This window comes from Otolemur garnettii, unplaced genomic scaffold (assembly GCF_000181295.1).
Source record: "Otolemur garnettii isolate 467f Iridium unplaced genomic scaffold, OtoGar3 scaffold00029, whole genome shotgun sequence".
Classification (NCBI taxonomy): Eukaryota; Metazoa; Chordata; class Mammalia; order Primates; family Galagidae; genus Otolemur; species Otolemur garnettii.
In genome coordinates this window covers 13,581,835-13,598,419 of record NW_003852424.1, presented here as the reverse complement: position 1 = coordinate 13,598,419, position 16,585 = coordinate 13,581,835, and the positions used below count along the sequence as shown (strand labels likewise).

At 51.0% G+C, this 16,585-nt stretch overlaps 1 protein-coding gene across 2 annotated transcripts in view; it reads left to right on the top strand.

Annotated features, from left to right (window-relative positions):
* The window catches only part of MED16 (mediator complex subunit 16), a 28,209-nt gene that overhangs the window by 6,417 nt on the left and 5,207 nt on the right, over positions 1-16,585 (top strand). For both annotated transcript variants that reach the window (XM_012804526.2, XM_023512542.1), the window contains exons 5-13: positions 2,120-2,551; positions 3,307-3,412; positions 7,024-7,179; positions 8,242-8,453; positions 9,494-9,700; positions 11,867-12,077; positions 13,018-13,151; positions 15,258-15,450; positions 15,782-15,998. In XM_012804526.2, coding sequence (XP_012659980.1) covers positions 2,120-2,551; positions 3,307-3,412; positions 7,024-7,179; positions 8,242-8,453; positions 9,494-9,700; positions 11,867-12,077; positions 13,018-13,151; positions 15,258-15,450; positions 15,782-15,998 — 1,868 coding nt within the window. The remainder of the gene's footprint in view (positions 1-2,119; positions 2,552-3,306; positions 3,413-7,023; positions 7,180-8,241; positions 8,454-9,493; positions 9,701-11,866; positions 12,078-13,017; positions 13,152-15,257; positions 15,451-15,781; positions 15,999-16,585) is intronic.

The following is a 16,585-nucleotide window of genomic DNA, read 5'->3' as shown; positions in this document are numbered from 1 at the left end:
TGGCATCACGCTCACAGCAACCTCCAACTCCTGGGCTCAAGCGAGTCTCCTGCCTCAGCCTCCCAAGCAGCCGGGACCACAGGCGCCCGCCACAACGCCTGGCCATTTTTTGGTTGCAGCCATCATTGTTGCTTGGCGGGCCCGGGCTGGGGATCCGAACCCGCCACCTTAGGTGTATGTGGCTGGCGCCCTAGCCGCCTGAGCCACAGGCGCCGAGCCAGTATCACATTTTCTTTACTCCATTCATTGATTGATGGGTATTTAGGTCGATTCCTTATCTATAAAGGGCACATGCACATTTAAAACACACTTAACCCCACATAGCCTGTGACTCAGACAGAAGCTTACGATGTGGACACTGGGTGCTGCCCTGGACCTGTTCCTTGCTATATATATATATATATATCTCAATAAAAAGGATTTTTTTAGAACATTTACTCAGACATAGAGTCACATAGTACATGCTTTTCCCTCCCTTGTGTTTCTTCACAACACACACAGCAAAGGCCTTTTTCTGCATCACAACCTGCAAGTTCACATCACTGTATTTCTTACTGACCCAATTGTTAACAAATGCAGTTGTCCTTGAGCAAAACTGTGGCAGTTGAGAAACTGTATAGAACCCACTTCTGCATTTATGTCCAGGCACACCCACTATCCAGGGATCTTTTTTTTTTCCTTTATATGTTCTCTTATCCCCACCTGGCAGATATCCTGGAAGCACTTGTGTGCCCATCCAGCTTCTTAGGCTGAGCAGGGAGAATTCCATGCTACAGATTGTGCTAAGGTTGCATACTGCCAGCGTTTCTTTTCTGGGAGATTGGTACTTGCAGTTCTTTTGTTCGGATATTGCTGTGGGGAGCATCCAGGTGCCCAGCATGCCCACCCCCCACGGCTGGGAGATTCCTGGGCCCTGCCCTCCTGAACATCTGGTCTTATAGATCCATGGCAGACTTGGGACTCTGCATTTTATCCCAGTTCACCTGAGGGGGAGTGCACAGGTGTTCCTCAGGCTGCTTAGAGAAACCCAACTCAGCCTCCACATTAATAACTACACAGCAGGGAGGAGGTGCAAAAGCACTATGCAGAGAGAAAAGCTAGACACATAAGGCAACTTGTTGCATGATTCTGTTCAGGTGAAATTCCAGAAAAGGCAAAACTAGTGACAAAAATCCTATCAGTGAGGTGGTGGAAATGGTCCAGTCTTGACTGTTGCAGTTTCCCATGATGGCATATATTTAATACTCATGCTTTAAAAAGGGTGTTGTATGTAAATTATGACTTAATAAATCTGATTGGAAAACATAAGACAGACCAGCAGTAGTGAGCACTTACCCTACACTTCCTATATGCTTCACCTCAGGGTGGACTACACCACATTCGGCCTTCTGCCCCCCACCCCTTTTTTTTTTGAGATAAGAGTCTCAAGCTTTTGCCCTAGGTAGAGAAAGTGCTGTGGCATCATAGCTCACAGCAACCTCAAACTCCAGGGGTCAAGCAATCCTCTTGTCTCAATTTTTCTATTTTTAGTAGAGACTGGGGGAGGAGGGGGCGGTGGTGGTGTGTGTGGGGTGTGTGGTCTTCACTCTTGTTCAGGCTGGTCTTGAACTCCTGAGCTCAAGCAGTCCACCCTCCTCAGCCTACCAGAGTGCTAGAATTACAGGCATGAGCCACTGTGCTTGGCCCCTTCTGCCCATTTTTGTAAATGAAATTTATTGGCACACATCTGCACCCACTTGTTTCTGTACCACCTCTGAGGCAGAGACAGAACTGAGTAGTTGGCAACACCAGCTGGCCCCACAAACCGAAAATTCTGAAAGTCTGGCCTTTGACAGAAAGAGGTATGACTCCTGTTGTACATGTGTTCACTCACTGAAACCTCTCCACTCTCTTCTGAAGTGGAGATGTCATTTATTCCATCTCACAGATAAGACTAAGGGTCAAAGAATCCCACCTTATAGTGTTCAAATGGCCAAGGCAGGACTTGAACTCAGGTCTGTGCTCTCCTTGCTCCTGCTACATTGTTCTTCTGTGTGGGTGATTCTATGGGTGCAGCTCCTCAAGGGGGCTTGTCAGGTCACAAAAGGCTGAGCAGTTCCTTTGTTCTCCTCCCCTGCAGTCAGGTGCCTCCAGCTTTGGTGAGAAGTTTTCCCGAGTCAAGTTTTCACCTTCACTCACACTATTTGGTGGCAAGCCCATGGAGGGCTGGATTGCAGTTACCGTCAGTGGCCTGGTCACTGTGTCACTGCTGAAGCCCAGTGGGCAGGTGCTGACATCAACTGAGAGTCTGTGCCGGCTACGTGGCCGGGTGGCCCTGGCCGACATTGCCTTCACGGGTGGTGGCAACATTGTGGTGGCCACAGCGGATGGCAGCAGTGCCTCACCTGTGCAGTTCTACAAGGTATGTGTGAGTGTGGTCAGTGAGAAGTGCCGCATTGACACCGAGATTCTGCCCTCACTCTTCATGCGCTGTACCACTGACCCCAACCGCAAGGATAAGTTTCCCGCCATCACCCACCTCAAGTTCCTGGCCCGAGACATGTCAGAGCAGGTGAGCCGGCAGGAGGGGTGGGGCCCCTGCAGCAAACCACTGGCAAGTTTGATGTCTTAAAATAAAACATTATCTGATAGTTCTGGGGGTTAGAGTCTGACGCAGGCCTCACTGAGCTAATGTCAGTATGTATCAGGGTGGGTGTTTTCTGGGGCCTCCAAGGGAGGATCCATTTCCCACCTTTTCCAGCATCTGGAGGCTGTCCACATCCTTCACCTTGGGACCCCTTCCTCCCATGCAGCATAGCATCTTCCAATCTCTCTGCCTCTGACCCTCCTGCCTCTTTGTAAGAAGACCTTGTGTTGACACTGGGGTCCCTGGGTAATCCAGGATACCCTCCATTTCAAGGTCCTTAATCCTACATGCAGAATCTCTTCTACCATGTGAGGTGTCCTATGCACAGGTACCTGGATGAGGACAGGGATATCTTTGGGGAGTTGTTTAGCCTGCCACATCAGGTCACCTGCCTTCCCTGTGTCATGAATCAATAAAGCCTCAAACTTCTTGAGCATTTCCCTTGGTCCCACCTCCTTTTCCCATCAGGGAGGGTGCTCTCTAGGGTGACCTTTGCCATTCTGTACTGTTTCTTGGGGGGTGGTGCGGTAGATAGGTGGGGATAGATTGGAGACAACCACCCTGTGAAATAGGTGCTATATACATCTACTTGGCCATGGCTTCCATAGGATGGGGTTAGAGGGTGGGACCTGTGGACAGCCCAGGGGTCCCTCACCCTCACCCTCTCCCACCCCCCTTAGGTGCTCCTCTGTGCGTCAAGCCAGACGAGCAGCATCGTGGAATGCTGGTCCCTTCGGAAGGAGGGGCTCCCTGTGAACAACATCTTCCAGCAAATCTCTCCTGTGGGTGAGTCTACAATAGCGGTTCTCGACCTATGGATCGCGACCCACAGAAACTGTATGTATTAAAGGGCTACAGCATTAGGAAGGTTGAGAACCACTGTTATACAAGAAGCCCCCAGGCCCACCCTCCTGGGACACTTGGTTCTAATTCACTGAGTGCTTCACGAATATTAATTCATTGAATTCTCTTCACACCCTGCTGCAGGAGGGTGCTGTTATCATCTGCCCTGTGGGGGAAACTGAGGCTCAGGAGTGGAGTCACTCACCCATAGACACTTAGCAGGGATGGTGTGTCTAGTTGAGGAAACAGCAAGTGCAAAGTTTCTGAGGCACAAGAACCATGAGCTAAGGCAGGCTGGGAGGGGGCAGGTGGAAGGCAGAGCTGGGATTGTTTGTGGAATCCTCCAGAAACCTTGTTCAGAATGAAGAGGCTATGGCTCTGAGGGCTTAGCTGAGTCTGCCAAGAACACATACCACCTGGCCTATCTTTTCAGCAGCATCTTTGGAACCCCAATTGCTACCTCTATCTGCTCAACTACCCTCTACCCCACTCTTTGAGCCCTGCAAGGCCAGGATAGTGCAACAGAAAGACTGTTACCCCCAGCTTCCCAACATAGAATCCTGGGGTGGGACAAAGTGGAGATGCTGCCTGAAATGATTTGGGGAAGCCAGGGAAGCCACTGATTTTCAAAGCGCCAACATAAGGCTATGGAGCTCCTGCCCCACCCCCATTTTCAGGCTGGCAGCAACACCCTGGAGAAGGAAGATGTTTCCTAGCAGATGAAAGCTTAAGCATCTTGCTTATTAGCACTAATGGCTCCTGGAGTGGTTGGCTCTGGGGTGGGTGCTAATCAGAAGCCACTAATGAAACCATGTCAAGAGGCCCCTGGTGGCCTGTTGTCCTGTGGGGGTGGTTACATAAACTGCCCATTGTGGTCTTTAGAGTAATTAAATGTGAAGAGGGTCACTGCTGCTCCTCCTGGCAGGCCCTAGCAGTGAGTCACCAGGCAGTTTGAGATCCATTAGCTCATTTGACAAGGTCAATAGGTTTGCATTCAGACATCTCTCCAGCCCAAATGGTCGCCAACCCCAGGGCCAGTGATGGGCCTCAGCACTGCTAGCTACCTGGGTTCTTTTTTGAGTCCTTCTGCAGAGTAGCCTATTGGGCTCCTGTGGCCAAGATGCTGACTCCTGCCTGTAGTCCACCTCTGTTCAGCTTTCTGATTAATGAGCCCCAGGTAGATGGCCCCTGGTTGCTCTGACATCCAAAATGCCTACTCTCTAGCTCTGATCCTGGCCCCTTCACTCTCTTCCATCCTACCTGTGGGCAAATGCTCACCAGCTGCAGCTGGTGTGGCACCAGCCCCTTGCCAGCTCTAGTGTTCCTTCTCTCACTGTCTTCCACATAGCAGGATCTCATCACAAGTGAGACCGCAGCACACAATGGCCTCCCACTGACCCCTATAAAATCCTACATCCCCAGGCAGCTGCAAGGTCCTGGGACATGGTCTCTCAAAGCTCAACACTCCCCCTCTGCCCTGCATTCCAACTTCACCAGGCTGTGTGGCCCGGCCGCCTCTGCCACACTGTCCCCCTGCCACACTGTTCACCTCTGCCGCACCATCCCCCTCTGCCACACTGTCCCCGCCTGGCCAGCCCTTTCTTTTCCCTGCCTGGGTGCAGTCAGCCCCAGGTGGACACTTGGGCCCTTACTTCACCCCTCAACACCTTGGCCCATCAGGGGGGTGCCTGCTCTGGGGGCACATACACAGGGATTTGGAGCCCAGGTCTCCTTGACTAGTCAGGCAGACCCAGGCAAGAGACTTAGCCTCTTCCCTCCACAAACTCCCCCACATATATTGTTATACTACCTACTTCACCTAGTGTTGTAACATGTTTCATGTTTTCTGTGTGAGAGACCAAATTCCATGAGGTAGACTGCCCCTTACTACTCTGTGACCTCTGGTAGTCCCAGCCACTCTCTAGGCCTCAGTTTCTCCCTTGGGAATAATGTTTGCCAGGACTCCCTTGCTGGGAGCAGCACGTCTGAAAGAAATAAAGGCTTTATAACTTTGATGACTTCTCCAGGGCAAAGATCTTAGGACAACACGGGTGGCACAGAGTAGCCATGTCAGTCAGCTTTCATCACCTAACTAGCTCCAAACTGACTGGCTCAAACCAACAGTCCTTCCTTGTCTCTGTGGCTAGGCTGCCTTGACTGTTCTTCCTGGGTTCTTAAGTATCTGCAGTCAGCTATTGGGGTGACCTGGACACCCCATTTTTCTGTCATGGGGCACCCCCTTCTCCATGTGTCCTTGTGTGTTCCAGCGGGCAGTTTGCGTTGACCTCAGTGTCCTGAGTAAACCAAGCAAGCTGGTCTCCTGCATAAATCACTGATTTTCAAAACCCAAAAACAAGGCTGTGGGGCCACTTCCCCCCCCATTTTTCAGGCCTCAGTTACACCATATTTGCCTCAGTTATAGCATATTTGCCAACGTGTGTGGCCAACTCCAATGACGGTGCCCTGTGTTGGGAGGAGCTGCATCATCACCTGGAGGGCAGGATGGAGAGGGGTGGATCTGGGACCAGTTCACAGTCTAGTCCTGTGTAGCTGTGTTGACTGAGGAGGTATGAGTCCCACCCAGAACTTCCCAGATACCAAAGAGTTTTCTCTTTTCCAGAGAAAACTCACTGAAGTCCAAAATGGAATGTTGGAGTTATGTAGCTGCATTACTTTGTCCTGCTGTGTTGGCTTTGTCAGGATGGTGAGATGGCATCACTACTGTAAGCTTGTACCTCCTGGTCGCCATAAAAATCCCAGGACTGGCTTGGTGCCTGTAGCTCAAATGACTAAGGTGCCAGTCATGTACACCAGAGCTGGCGGGGTTTTTTGGGTTTTTTTTGTAGAGACAGAGTTTCACTTTATCCCACGGTAGAGTACAGTGGCATCACAGCTCATAGCAACCTCCAACTCCTGGGCCTAGGCTATTCCCTTGCCTCAGCCTCCCGAGTAGCTGGGACTACAGGCACCTGCCACAATGCCTGGCTATTTTTTTGTTGCAGTTTGGCCAGGGCCGGGTTTGAACCCACCACCCTCGGTATATGGGGCCGGCACCCTGCCCACTGAGCCATAGGCACTGCCCAGAGCTGGTGGGTTTGAATCCAGCCAGGGCCTGCCAAACAACAATGATATCTACAACCAAAAAATAGCCAGGCGTTGTGGTGGGCGCCTGTAGTCCTAGCTACTTGGGAGGCTGAGGCAAGAGAATTGCTTAAGTCCAGGAGTTGGAGGTTGCTATGAGCTGTGATGCCATGGTACTCACCCAGGGCGTCAGCTTGAGACTTTGTCTCAAAAAAAAAAAGAAAAAATCCCAGGACTGCTTGCGATTGGCCCACTCAGGTCATGGGCCTTCTAAACCGTCAACTGGTAGGGTTTGAAGCTCTCTATTGGCCAGGCCTAGACCTTACCTGGTTGAGAGCAACCTGGGCCAGACCCCTAGAGAAGGGGGCTCTGGGCAGGTACAGCTCTAACAGCCCCTGATGAATTCACTGATTCCTTTTCAGTCTTGTCTTCACTCCATCACCATGTCATTTCTCTGCCCTCTGATTTTTCAGTTGGCGACAAACAGCCTATGATTCTCAAGTGGCGGATCCTGTCAGCCACCAATGACCTAGACCGTGTGTCAGCTGTGGCACTGCCCAAGCTACCCATCTCACTCACCAACACCGACCTCAAGGTGGCCAGTGACACCCAGTTCTATCCTGGCCTTGGTAAGGCTCAAGTCAGGAGCAGTATGTGCACCCTGTCAGGTCCGACTGTAGAGGTGGATTCTGAGGCTGGCCTTAGGGCCACAGGAGCTCAACCTCTAGCTTCAGATCAGTTCCCAACAAGGAGACAGGCTTCTTCTTTCAGGATTGATGAGCTCAGAGGGCTGCGAGGCTGGCTCACAAAATTCTATGCTCCCTAACAAGAGCTGCTGTAAATTAATAAAGGAGAACTTGGGGACAAAATTTTTTTCCAGGCAGGCAGCACCTGTCCTCCTCACCATGGTAGCAACTACAGTATTGGTCCTGGTTTAAACCATGATGTATGTGCTCATGAGCAAGTCAGGCATGTCCCCCACACTGAGCCTCAGTCTGCTCAGCTGTAAAGTGGAAACATGTCTGCCATAGCTCAAGCACTTCCCTTTCCCAGCTGTCATCCTCCTCCACTTCCCTGTAAAGAATATTTGTGAAAATCCATACTAGGCTCAGGGCCTCTTATTTGAAACCTGCTGAGAGATAGAAGTGGGTACACTGTTCTTGGCTTGAAAACTCCTTGTTCTCCATTTTCTAGCCTTTCCTTACTTTCCAGGAATTCCTTTATTATTCTGTTCAGTCCACAAACTATAGATTCTAGAACCCACCTGCCTTACATTGTGAGTGTTAGCAGATTACTTGGTTTCCTCAAGACAGAAGTCTTGCCAGCAGTTGGTCTCCAACCATGCCACCCTGAGGTTATTTACTTTGGGGCTCTAGAAGGCCCTAAGCCAGGTCCTTTCCACCTGGAATGCCCTCCCCATCTTGTCTCCCTGGAAGGTATGTGTTAGTCCTAGCTGCAGGGGCCCTTGGGAGATGTGTTCTGAGGTGGACAAATGACCTCTTTCTTCCTTGACTTGGGGGTCCTGTCACTAAAGAAAGAAGAAAGAGTAGCTGAAGGCAGTGGACTGGCTACCTGGGTGGTGGGTTCACATTCCCACCCAAGATGGGCAGCTTCTGCTTGGCAATAAGCAGCCTCAGGTGAGCATATTCTAGGCCTTGCCCAAGCCTGAGTCCACCTGTGCCCCACTATAGGCTTGGCCTTGGCCTTTCACGACGGCAGTGTTCACATTGTGCACCGGCTCTCACTGCAGACCATGGCTGTCTTCTATAGCTCTGCAACCCCACGGCCAGTGGATGAGCCGGCCATCAAGCGGCCTCGGACTGTAGGCCCTGCTGTTCACTTTAAGGCCATGCAGCTCTCCTGGACATCTCTGGCCCTTGTGGGCATTGACAACTATGGGAAGGTAAGCACCATTTCAGTCCAAACCTGGGGAGCAGTGATGATTTCAGGATGGTGAGCTGTGCCCCTGGCAAGGGGGGATGCAGGTGTGAGCCCCCTTTGGCTCCCTTCTCTTCATCTCTTAGCAGGTTACTTGGCTTCCAGGCCTGTGTTTGAAAGAGGATTAATATTGCTTAACAAGGTGATGTAAAAAAGCCCTGTGTGGCCTGCAGCACATAGTAGGTGCTCAGTATGTAGTTAGAATGGATACTTTTCATATCATAGACTTCTTAGAATTAAATGTGACAACATACATAAGCCTAGCACAGCACCTGGCACATAGATAGCAGCTGCTCAGTGAATGTTTTCCTTTCTTGTTCCCAGAGGAACTCGTCCTCAACCCTGGCAGAAAGGGGTGAGCAGTGCACATACATGCATACACATATGTGTGCATCTGTGTACATGCTTACCACATGTGCATTGTTGGGCTTTCCAAGTAGATGCAAGAAATAGCCACCCCTTCCCCTATCCTGGGCCAGGCACAGAGCTGTCCTGGAGAGAAGATCCTTGGCAGGTCACCTTCTGCCACACAAGCACCCACCCTGCAGTTCAGAGTCTCTCCATGTCCTTGCAGCTCAGCCTGGCTTCACATGTGACAGGTTCAGCTCCTCTTTCTGGGGACCCTATGGCCCGTGAAAGTGGATGTTTGCCTACCACCCTAGAGGTACTCCACAGACTCAGTGAGACCTTTGAAGCCATGTTAGGGAAATTTCCTGTGCACATTTCTCCCATGAACCTTGTTTAATGTGTACTGCATATCAGACTCTGTCAAACCCCTCACATGCACCCAGACTCAATTCCTTAGACCACCTACTTCCCCAACATGTACAGCAAGGCCCAGAGAGGGAGTGCCATGTACCTGGAGCCACATAGCTTTCAAGTGCCTAGGAGCTCTGGCTCTGCCCCTATCCATCCCATGACACAGATGGCCTTGGCACCCCTTCCCCTTCCTGCTGTCACCCTGGTCTCCATCTCACCTGGCTCTGGTCTCCCATACACTAACAGCTCAGCATGCTTCGCATCTCACCCTCCATGGGCCACACACTGGACGTCAGCCTGGCACTACGGCACCTGCTCTTCCTACTTGAGTACTGCATGGTGACTGGTTACGACTGGTGGGACATCCTGCTGCATGTGCAGCCCAGCATGGTGCAGAGCCTGGTGGAGAAGCTGCATGAGGAGTATACTCGCCAGAATGCTGCCCTGCAGCAGGTGGGAAGGTCTGCCTACATCAGGTGGGAGGGGTCTATCTGCATCAGATGTGGGGGGGGTCTCCCTGCCGCAGGTAAGGAGGTTCTACCTGTAGCAGGTGATACACAGGTGGAGGTAGTCAGCCTATACCAGGTATTCTCTGTGGGTATCCCCACCCCCATGGCTCCACACCAAAAGCACCTTGCAGAAGCACTATTCCTGCCTACTTAGTTCTTTTTTTTTTGAGACAGAGCCTCAAGCTGTCACCCTGGGTAGAGTGCCAAGGCATCACAGATCGTAGCAACCTCCAACTCCTGGGCTTAAGCAATTCTCTTGCCTCAGCCTCCCAAGTAGCTGGGACTACAGGCGCCCGCCACAGTGCCTGGCTATTTTTTGGTTGCAGCCGTCATTGTTGTTTGGTGGGCCCGGGCTGGATTTGAACCCACCAGCTCAGGTGTACGTGGCTGGCGCCTTAGCCGCTTGAGCCACAGGTGCTGAGCTGCCTACTTAGTTCTTAACCTTGAAAATTTCCTCTGGAAAAAGTTAAACCCTACATGTAAGTTGTGACTCCCCTTAAACCACCTACCTCCCCACTGTTCCCAATTTGGCGAAAGTCTTTCCAAATCCTTTTCTCAGAATACACATAAACTCAATAGTACCAGGTGACCCAAACTCAATAGTACCAGGTGACCAGCTCTAGCCCACGCAATCAGAGGAAAAGTAGATAAGAAGTCTAACAATCAGACAGGAATAGAGAAATGATTATGTGCAGTGAAGTGCCTGTGTATTGTGTATCTGTAAAACCCAGAGCATTCATGACCATTAAATATAACCCAGTGTGGCAGCTACATATAAAGTAGTAGTATAAAAATCAGTTTTTCCGTAAGACACGATTATAAGAGGGACTTTACCTAACAAATGCAATCAGCAAACCTGGTACAAATTCTTGTACCCTCAATGAATCCCCAACAATTAAAAAAAAAAATCAGTTTTTCCCTGGCTCGGAAATAACTGATAAGATGGTAAAATTGGGAAAATCCCCTTCACAGTAGGAACCTGATGAAAAATATATAAGAATGTACAGAGGATTCTGAGAAATTACTCCAGATTGAGGCTGGGATTTATTTTATCTTTTATTGAGACAGAGTCTCGCTCCATTGCCCTGGGTAGAATAACGTGGCATCATTATAGCTTAACAACAACCTCAAACTTCTAGGCTCAGGCAATCCCCTTGCCTTAGCTTCCTGAGTAGCTGGGACTACAGCCTTCCCCTGCCTATGATACCTGGCTAGTTTTTCTATTTTTAGTAGAGACAGGGTCTCACTCTTGTTCAGGCTGGTCTCAAACTCCTGTACTCAAGCAGTCTACCTGCCTTGGCCTCCCAGAGTGCTAGGATTACAGGTGTGAGCCACTGTGCCCATGGAGGCTAGGATTTATAACTGATAATTACAACTCCAGTGCAAGTAAAACCTGTCACTCACAGGGCCTTGTCAGTGCCAAGCATTCTATCCTCTAACTCATCTTTCTTTCCCATTAGACCAGGGCCTCTCCCCCAGACACTGGGGACATTTGAGGCTGGATCGTTCACTGTGGTGGGTAGTGCAATTCTGTCCTATTGAGCAGCATCCCTGACCTCTGTCCATTGGTTGCCAGGGGAACCCCTAATTGTGACAACTAGAAATGTTTCCAGGCTCAGCGCCTGTAGCTCAGTGGCTAGGGCACCAGCCACATACACCAGAGCTGGTAGGTTCAAACTCAGCCCAGGCCTGCCAAACAACAATAACAACTACAACTAAAAAATAGCTGGACGTTGTAGTGGGCTCCTGTAGTCCCAGCTACTTGAGCGTCTGAGGCAAGAGAATCGCTTAAGCCTAAGAGTTTGAGGTTGCTGTGAGCTGTGATGCATGGCACTCTACCCAGGGCGACATAGTGAGACTGTTTCAAAAAAAAAGAAATGTTTCCAGACATCTTGTCCTGTGGGGCAGGCCTTGTTATTCTCCTGTTTTACCATCAGGGAGAGAGGCACAGAGAGGTCAAGCAGTGTGCCCCAACTTGCCCAGTGAGTGGATATTCACACCACATCACTCTCTCCCTCTAGGCCCCCTCCCAGCCAGCACTTTGGCAAATGCCACTCTCCTGGGTCCCTGGAGTACCCCAGCCTTTTACTCATGCCACCTACTCCCTCAGGTCCTCTCCACCCGGATCCTGGCCATGAAGGCTTCACTCTGCAGGCTTTCACCCTGCACAGTGGCCCGTGTGTGTGACTACCACACCAAGCTCTTCCTCATCGCCATCAGCTCTACCCTCAAGTCCCTGCTGCGACCACACTTCCTCAACACACCTGATAAGAGTCCTGGTGACCGGCTGACTGAAATCTGTGCCAAGATCACAGACGTTGGTGGGTCCTGGCCTCAGGAAAGACTCTGCAGGCCACCAGGGGACAGAATTCTCCTGCTTTTGTGTTTCCTGTCCATAAAAGTAATCTAGGTTTGTAGTAGAAAATTTGGACTAAAAACAGGGATAAATACATGGCAGAAGATGTCCTGCTGAAAAAATAGCCGTTTAAACCTCTCTCCCTACCATGTGCCTTTGAAGGCAGATTCTGCAACAGAGCAAAGGGCCTTGGGTTCTGGCTTTTCCTTTTATTTATGTTTTATTATTTATTTATTTATTTATTTAGAGACAGAGTCTTTGTCACCCTCAGTAGGGTGCTGTGGTGTCATAGCTCACAGCAACCTCAAACTCTTGGGCTTAAGTGATTCTCTTGCCTCATCCTCCCGAGTAGCTGGCACTATAAGGTCCCACTACAACTCCTGGCTATTTTTCGTTGGAGTGTTTAGCAGACCCGGGCTGGGCTCAAACTCACCAGCCTCAGTGTATGTGGTTGGCACTCTACTCACTGAGCTACCAGTGCCAAGCCCGGCTTTTCCTTTTAAAAACTTAGTTTTTTTTTTTTATGTTTTGAATACATATGTAGCTCTCCTAATAGCAGAGAGCTATGTGAGTATTCCTGGTTATTCCAAGAGTCTTGTTTACAGGTACTAGCCATAGGGTGGAGTAGTTACAACTCCAGGGGGTGATGAGGCCCTGGCTTTGTCCTGGACCTGGGACCAAAGTTCACTGGAGTGGTTGGGCCTGAGAAACGGTGTCTCTAGCTTGGACAGGTGGGGGACTTCCGGTTCCTTTCTGGCCCTTACCTTGACACCCCACACAGTGATACTGTTTGCTCACTTACTCACAGTGTCAGTGTGGTGGTCCCTCTCCAGTGAGTGGTGGGTGCTCAGTCAGGGTTGCAGAGCCCAGGGCTGTGTGTAAGCCTAACCTCCATCTCCTTGCAGACATTGATAAGGTCATGATCAACCTCAAGACGGAGGAGTTTGTCCTAGACATGAACACGCTACAGGCACTGCAGCAGCTCCTGCAGTGGGTGGGCGACTTCGTGCTCTACCTGCTGGCCAGCCTGCCCAACCAGGTGCTTCACACAACTGCCCTGTTTCTCTGCCCTCTTGACCATGCACCCTCATCAAAATCCTGTGCACACCTATGTAGCAAAGATCTCTTTCCACTTTTTAAATTTTATTTTATTTATTTATTTATTTATTTATTTATTTTTTTAGACAGAGCCTCAAGCTGTTACCCTGGGTAGAATGCTGTAGCATCACAGCTCACAGCAACCTCCAACTCCTGGGCTCAAGCGAGTCTCCTGCCTCAGCCTCCCAAGTAGCTGGGACCACAGGCGCCTGCCACAACGCCTGGCTATTTTTTGGTTGCAGCCTTCATTGTTGTTTGGTGGGCCCGGGCTAGATTTGAACCCACCAGGTATATGTGGCTGGCGCCTTAGCTGCTTGAGCCACAGGCGCTGGGCCAATTTTATATTATTTTATTGAGACAGACTCTTACTCTGTCACTCTGTTTAGAGTACTGTGGCATCATAGCTCTCAGCAATCTCAGACTCTTGGGCTCAAGTGATCATCTTGCCTCAGCCCCTGGAGTAGCTGAGACTACAGGTGCCCGCCACCACACCCACTAGTTTTTCTGTTTTTAGTAGAGTTGGGGTCTCTCTCTTGCTCAGGCTGGTCTTGAATCCCTGAGCTCACTGGATCTTGCCTTGGCCTCCCAGAATGCTAGGATTACAGGCATAAACCACCCACCCAGCCCCTTTCTGCCTTTTTGGGGAGCCCCCACTTTCTTTCTTTCTTTTCTTTTGGTTTTGTTTTTGAGATGGAGTCTCTCTGTTACCCCAGGCTAGAGTGCCATGGTGTCAGCCTAGCTCACAGCATCCTCAGACTCCTAGCTTCAACCCATGCTCCTGCCTCAGCTTTGCAAGAAGCTGGGACTGTAGGCATCCACCACACGACACCTTGCTGATTTTTCTATTTAGTAGAGTCAGGGTCTCTTGCTTAGGCTGGTCTTGAACTCTTGAGCTCAAGTGATCTTCCTGCCTCAGTTTCCCAGAGTTCTGGGATTACAGGCATCTGAACCCAGCCAGAACTTCCATTTTATTTATTTATTTTTTTTTGAGACAGAGTCTCACTATGTTACCTTCGGAATAGTGCCATGGTGTCACAACTCACAGCAACCTCAAACTCTTGGGCTTAAGCGATTCTCTTGCCTCAGCCTCCCAAGTAGCTGGGACTACAGGTGCCCGCCACAATGCCTGGCTATTTTTTTGTTGCAGTTGCCATTGTTTTAGCTGGCCCAGGCTGGGTTTGAACCTGCCAGCTTTGGTGTATGTGACTGGCACTGTAACCACTGTGCTATGGGTGCTGAGCCAAGAGCCTCCATTTTCAAAGCCTGGCTTTTTTAGTCCTCTTTCTCACCCAGTGCCTCCTCCTCACCTCCTGCCTTTGTGCTCAGTATCCCTGGGATGGTCCCAGCTTTGACATCAAAGGCTTGTCACATGGGCTGATTTTCTGTCCACCCTACCATCCAGGCTTGGTGGGTACTGTGTCCACCCTCCCCTGTCCCTAGGCCTCTGGTTCCATCCGAGGTAGTTCAGCAGGTGACTTTTTTCTCTCACTCTCAGCTTACCCTGTGGGTGTCAGAGGATGGGTCTAAGTCCCTCTCCCCCCTTTGTGATGCTTAGTTGGCCAGGGGTCATGGGTTATGGGGACCTCCATTCCTTCATCTGGCTCCCAATGCAGCCCATTGGGTGCTCTAGTTGCTAGTTGTACAGAAGTCCAGCCCCAATGTTGGTGATGTTCCAGTCCACTCACCTGTGGGAGGGAGGTGCTTGGCTCCTCCCCATGGGGGTAGTGGAGTTTGCCCAACTGAGGTCTCTGCTGCTGGGCACTGTGGTCACTGGGGTGAGGCGTTCTCTGGAGCAGGGCCCTCCTGAGCAGCTCAGGTTGCTGATTAGCAGCCCTGGCCTCCACCTACCCCATGCCAGGGACCCACCCTCCCTTCTCCCCAATGTGACAAGCATAGATGTCCCAGACACTGCCCATCAGTCCAGGTCAGAAGATTCCACTGACCACACCCCCCAAGTAGTCTCTGCATCTCTTAACCATCTGCATTCCTGCCATCCCAAGAGGCTGCACATGCTCAAACCTGCACACTGAGTGCCTCTGTTCTGCAGGGCTCCCCGCTGCGGCCAGGCCACAGCTTCCTGCGGGATGGTACCTCTCTGGGCATGCTGCGGGAGCTCATGGTCGTCATCCGCATCTGGGGCCTACTGAAGCCCAGCTGCCTGCCTGTGTACACTGCCACCTCGGACACCCAGGACAGCATGTCCTTGCTCTTCCGCCTGCTCACCAAGCTCTGGATCTGCTGTGAGACACCCCACTCTCTGCTCCCATTCCTCACCAAAACAGCCCCTGGCTGGGCCTCAAGTTATATACTTCTGAGGGACTAGGCCCTGTCATTCTTGTATCCCCATTTCAGGGAAGGGCAGTTGGTGCTCAGCAGATATTTTTTAAACAAATAAATGGGTCCCTGTTTGACAGAGGAGGTGACTAAGTCCAGAGAAAGGGAAACAACTCCCCAGGGTCACCCAGCAGAACAGGGCCTGGACCTGTGAGCCACAAGGAGGCAACTATATCCCAGGCAGTATTCTGGGTAGGGACACTGAGCACACAGCCTCCACCATGCCCTTCTTTGCAGGCCGTGATGAGGGCCCTTCAAGCGAGCCAGACGAGGCACTAGTGGACGAGTGCTGCCTGCTGCCTAGCCAACTGCTCATCCCCAGCCTGGACTGGCTGCCTGTCAGTGATGGTCTGGTCAGCCGCCTACAGCCCAAGCAGCCCCTGCGCCTGCACTTTGGCAAGGCGCCTATGCTGCCAGGCAGCACTACTACCTTGCAGCTTGACGGCCTCATCAGGTGCGTGCAATCCCTGCCTTGAGGCCTTTGCACTGTCTATACTTGCTGCTTCAGTCCAGGCTCACCCTGAATGCCATTCCCTAGAGGCATCCTTTGCTCAGTCCTTGAACCACACCTGCCCAGGACTCTCACTTCCTTTCACCCTCTCACCTTGTTTTTTTCCTGATTTGTGCTGTCTCCTCCCTGCATGGAATGCCCCTGAAGCTGACCTTAGTCTCTAGCTCTTCCAGAGGTCAAGGCCTGCCATAAATCCCACTGTTGGTATAGACTCCCTTATGTGGCCCAGGGCTCCAGGTAACCAAAGATATCCCAAGGGTAGGATATCTGAAGAGCTTAGAAATTATCTCATGGGCAGTTGAGAGCTGGCCTTTCTTGGAGGAGGGTTTAGACAACCCAACCCTACTGAGTTAACTCTTACTGCATGGCAAGTCTGTGTAGTGGGACCTATGTCATCCCCACTTTACAGGTGAGGAAACCAAGCCTTAGAAAGGCATGGTTGGCTCGGCGCCTATAGCTCAACCGGCTAAGGCACCAGCCACGTACACCTAAGGTGGCGGGTTCGAATCCCCAGCCCGGACCCGCCAAAC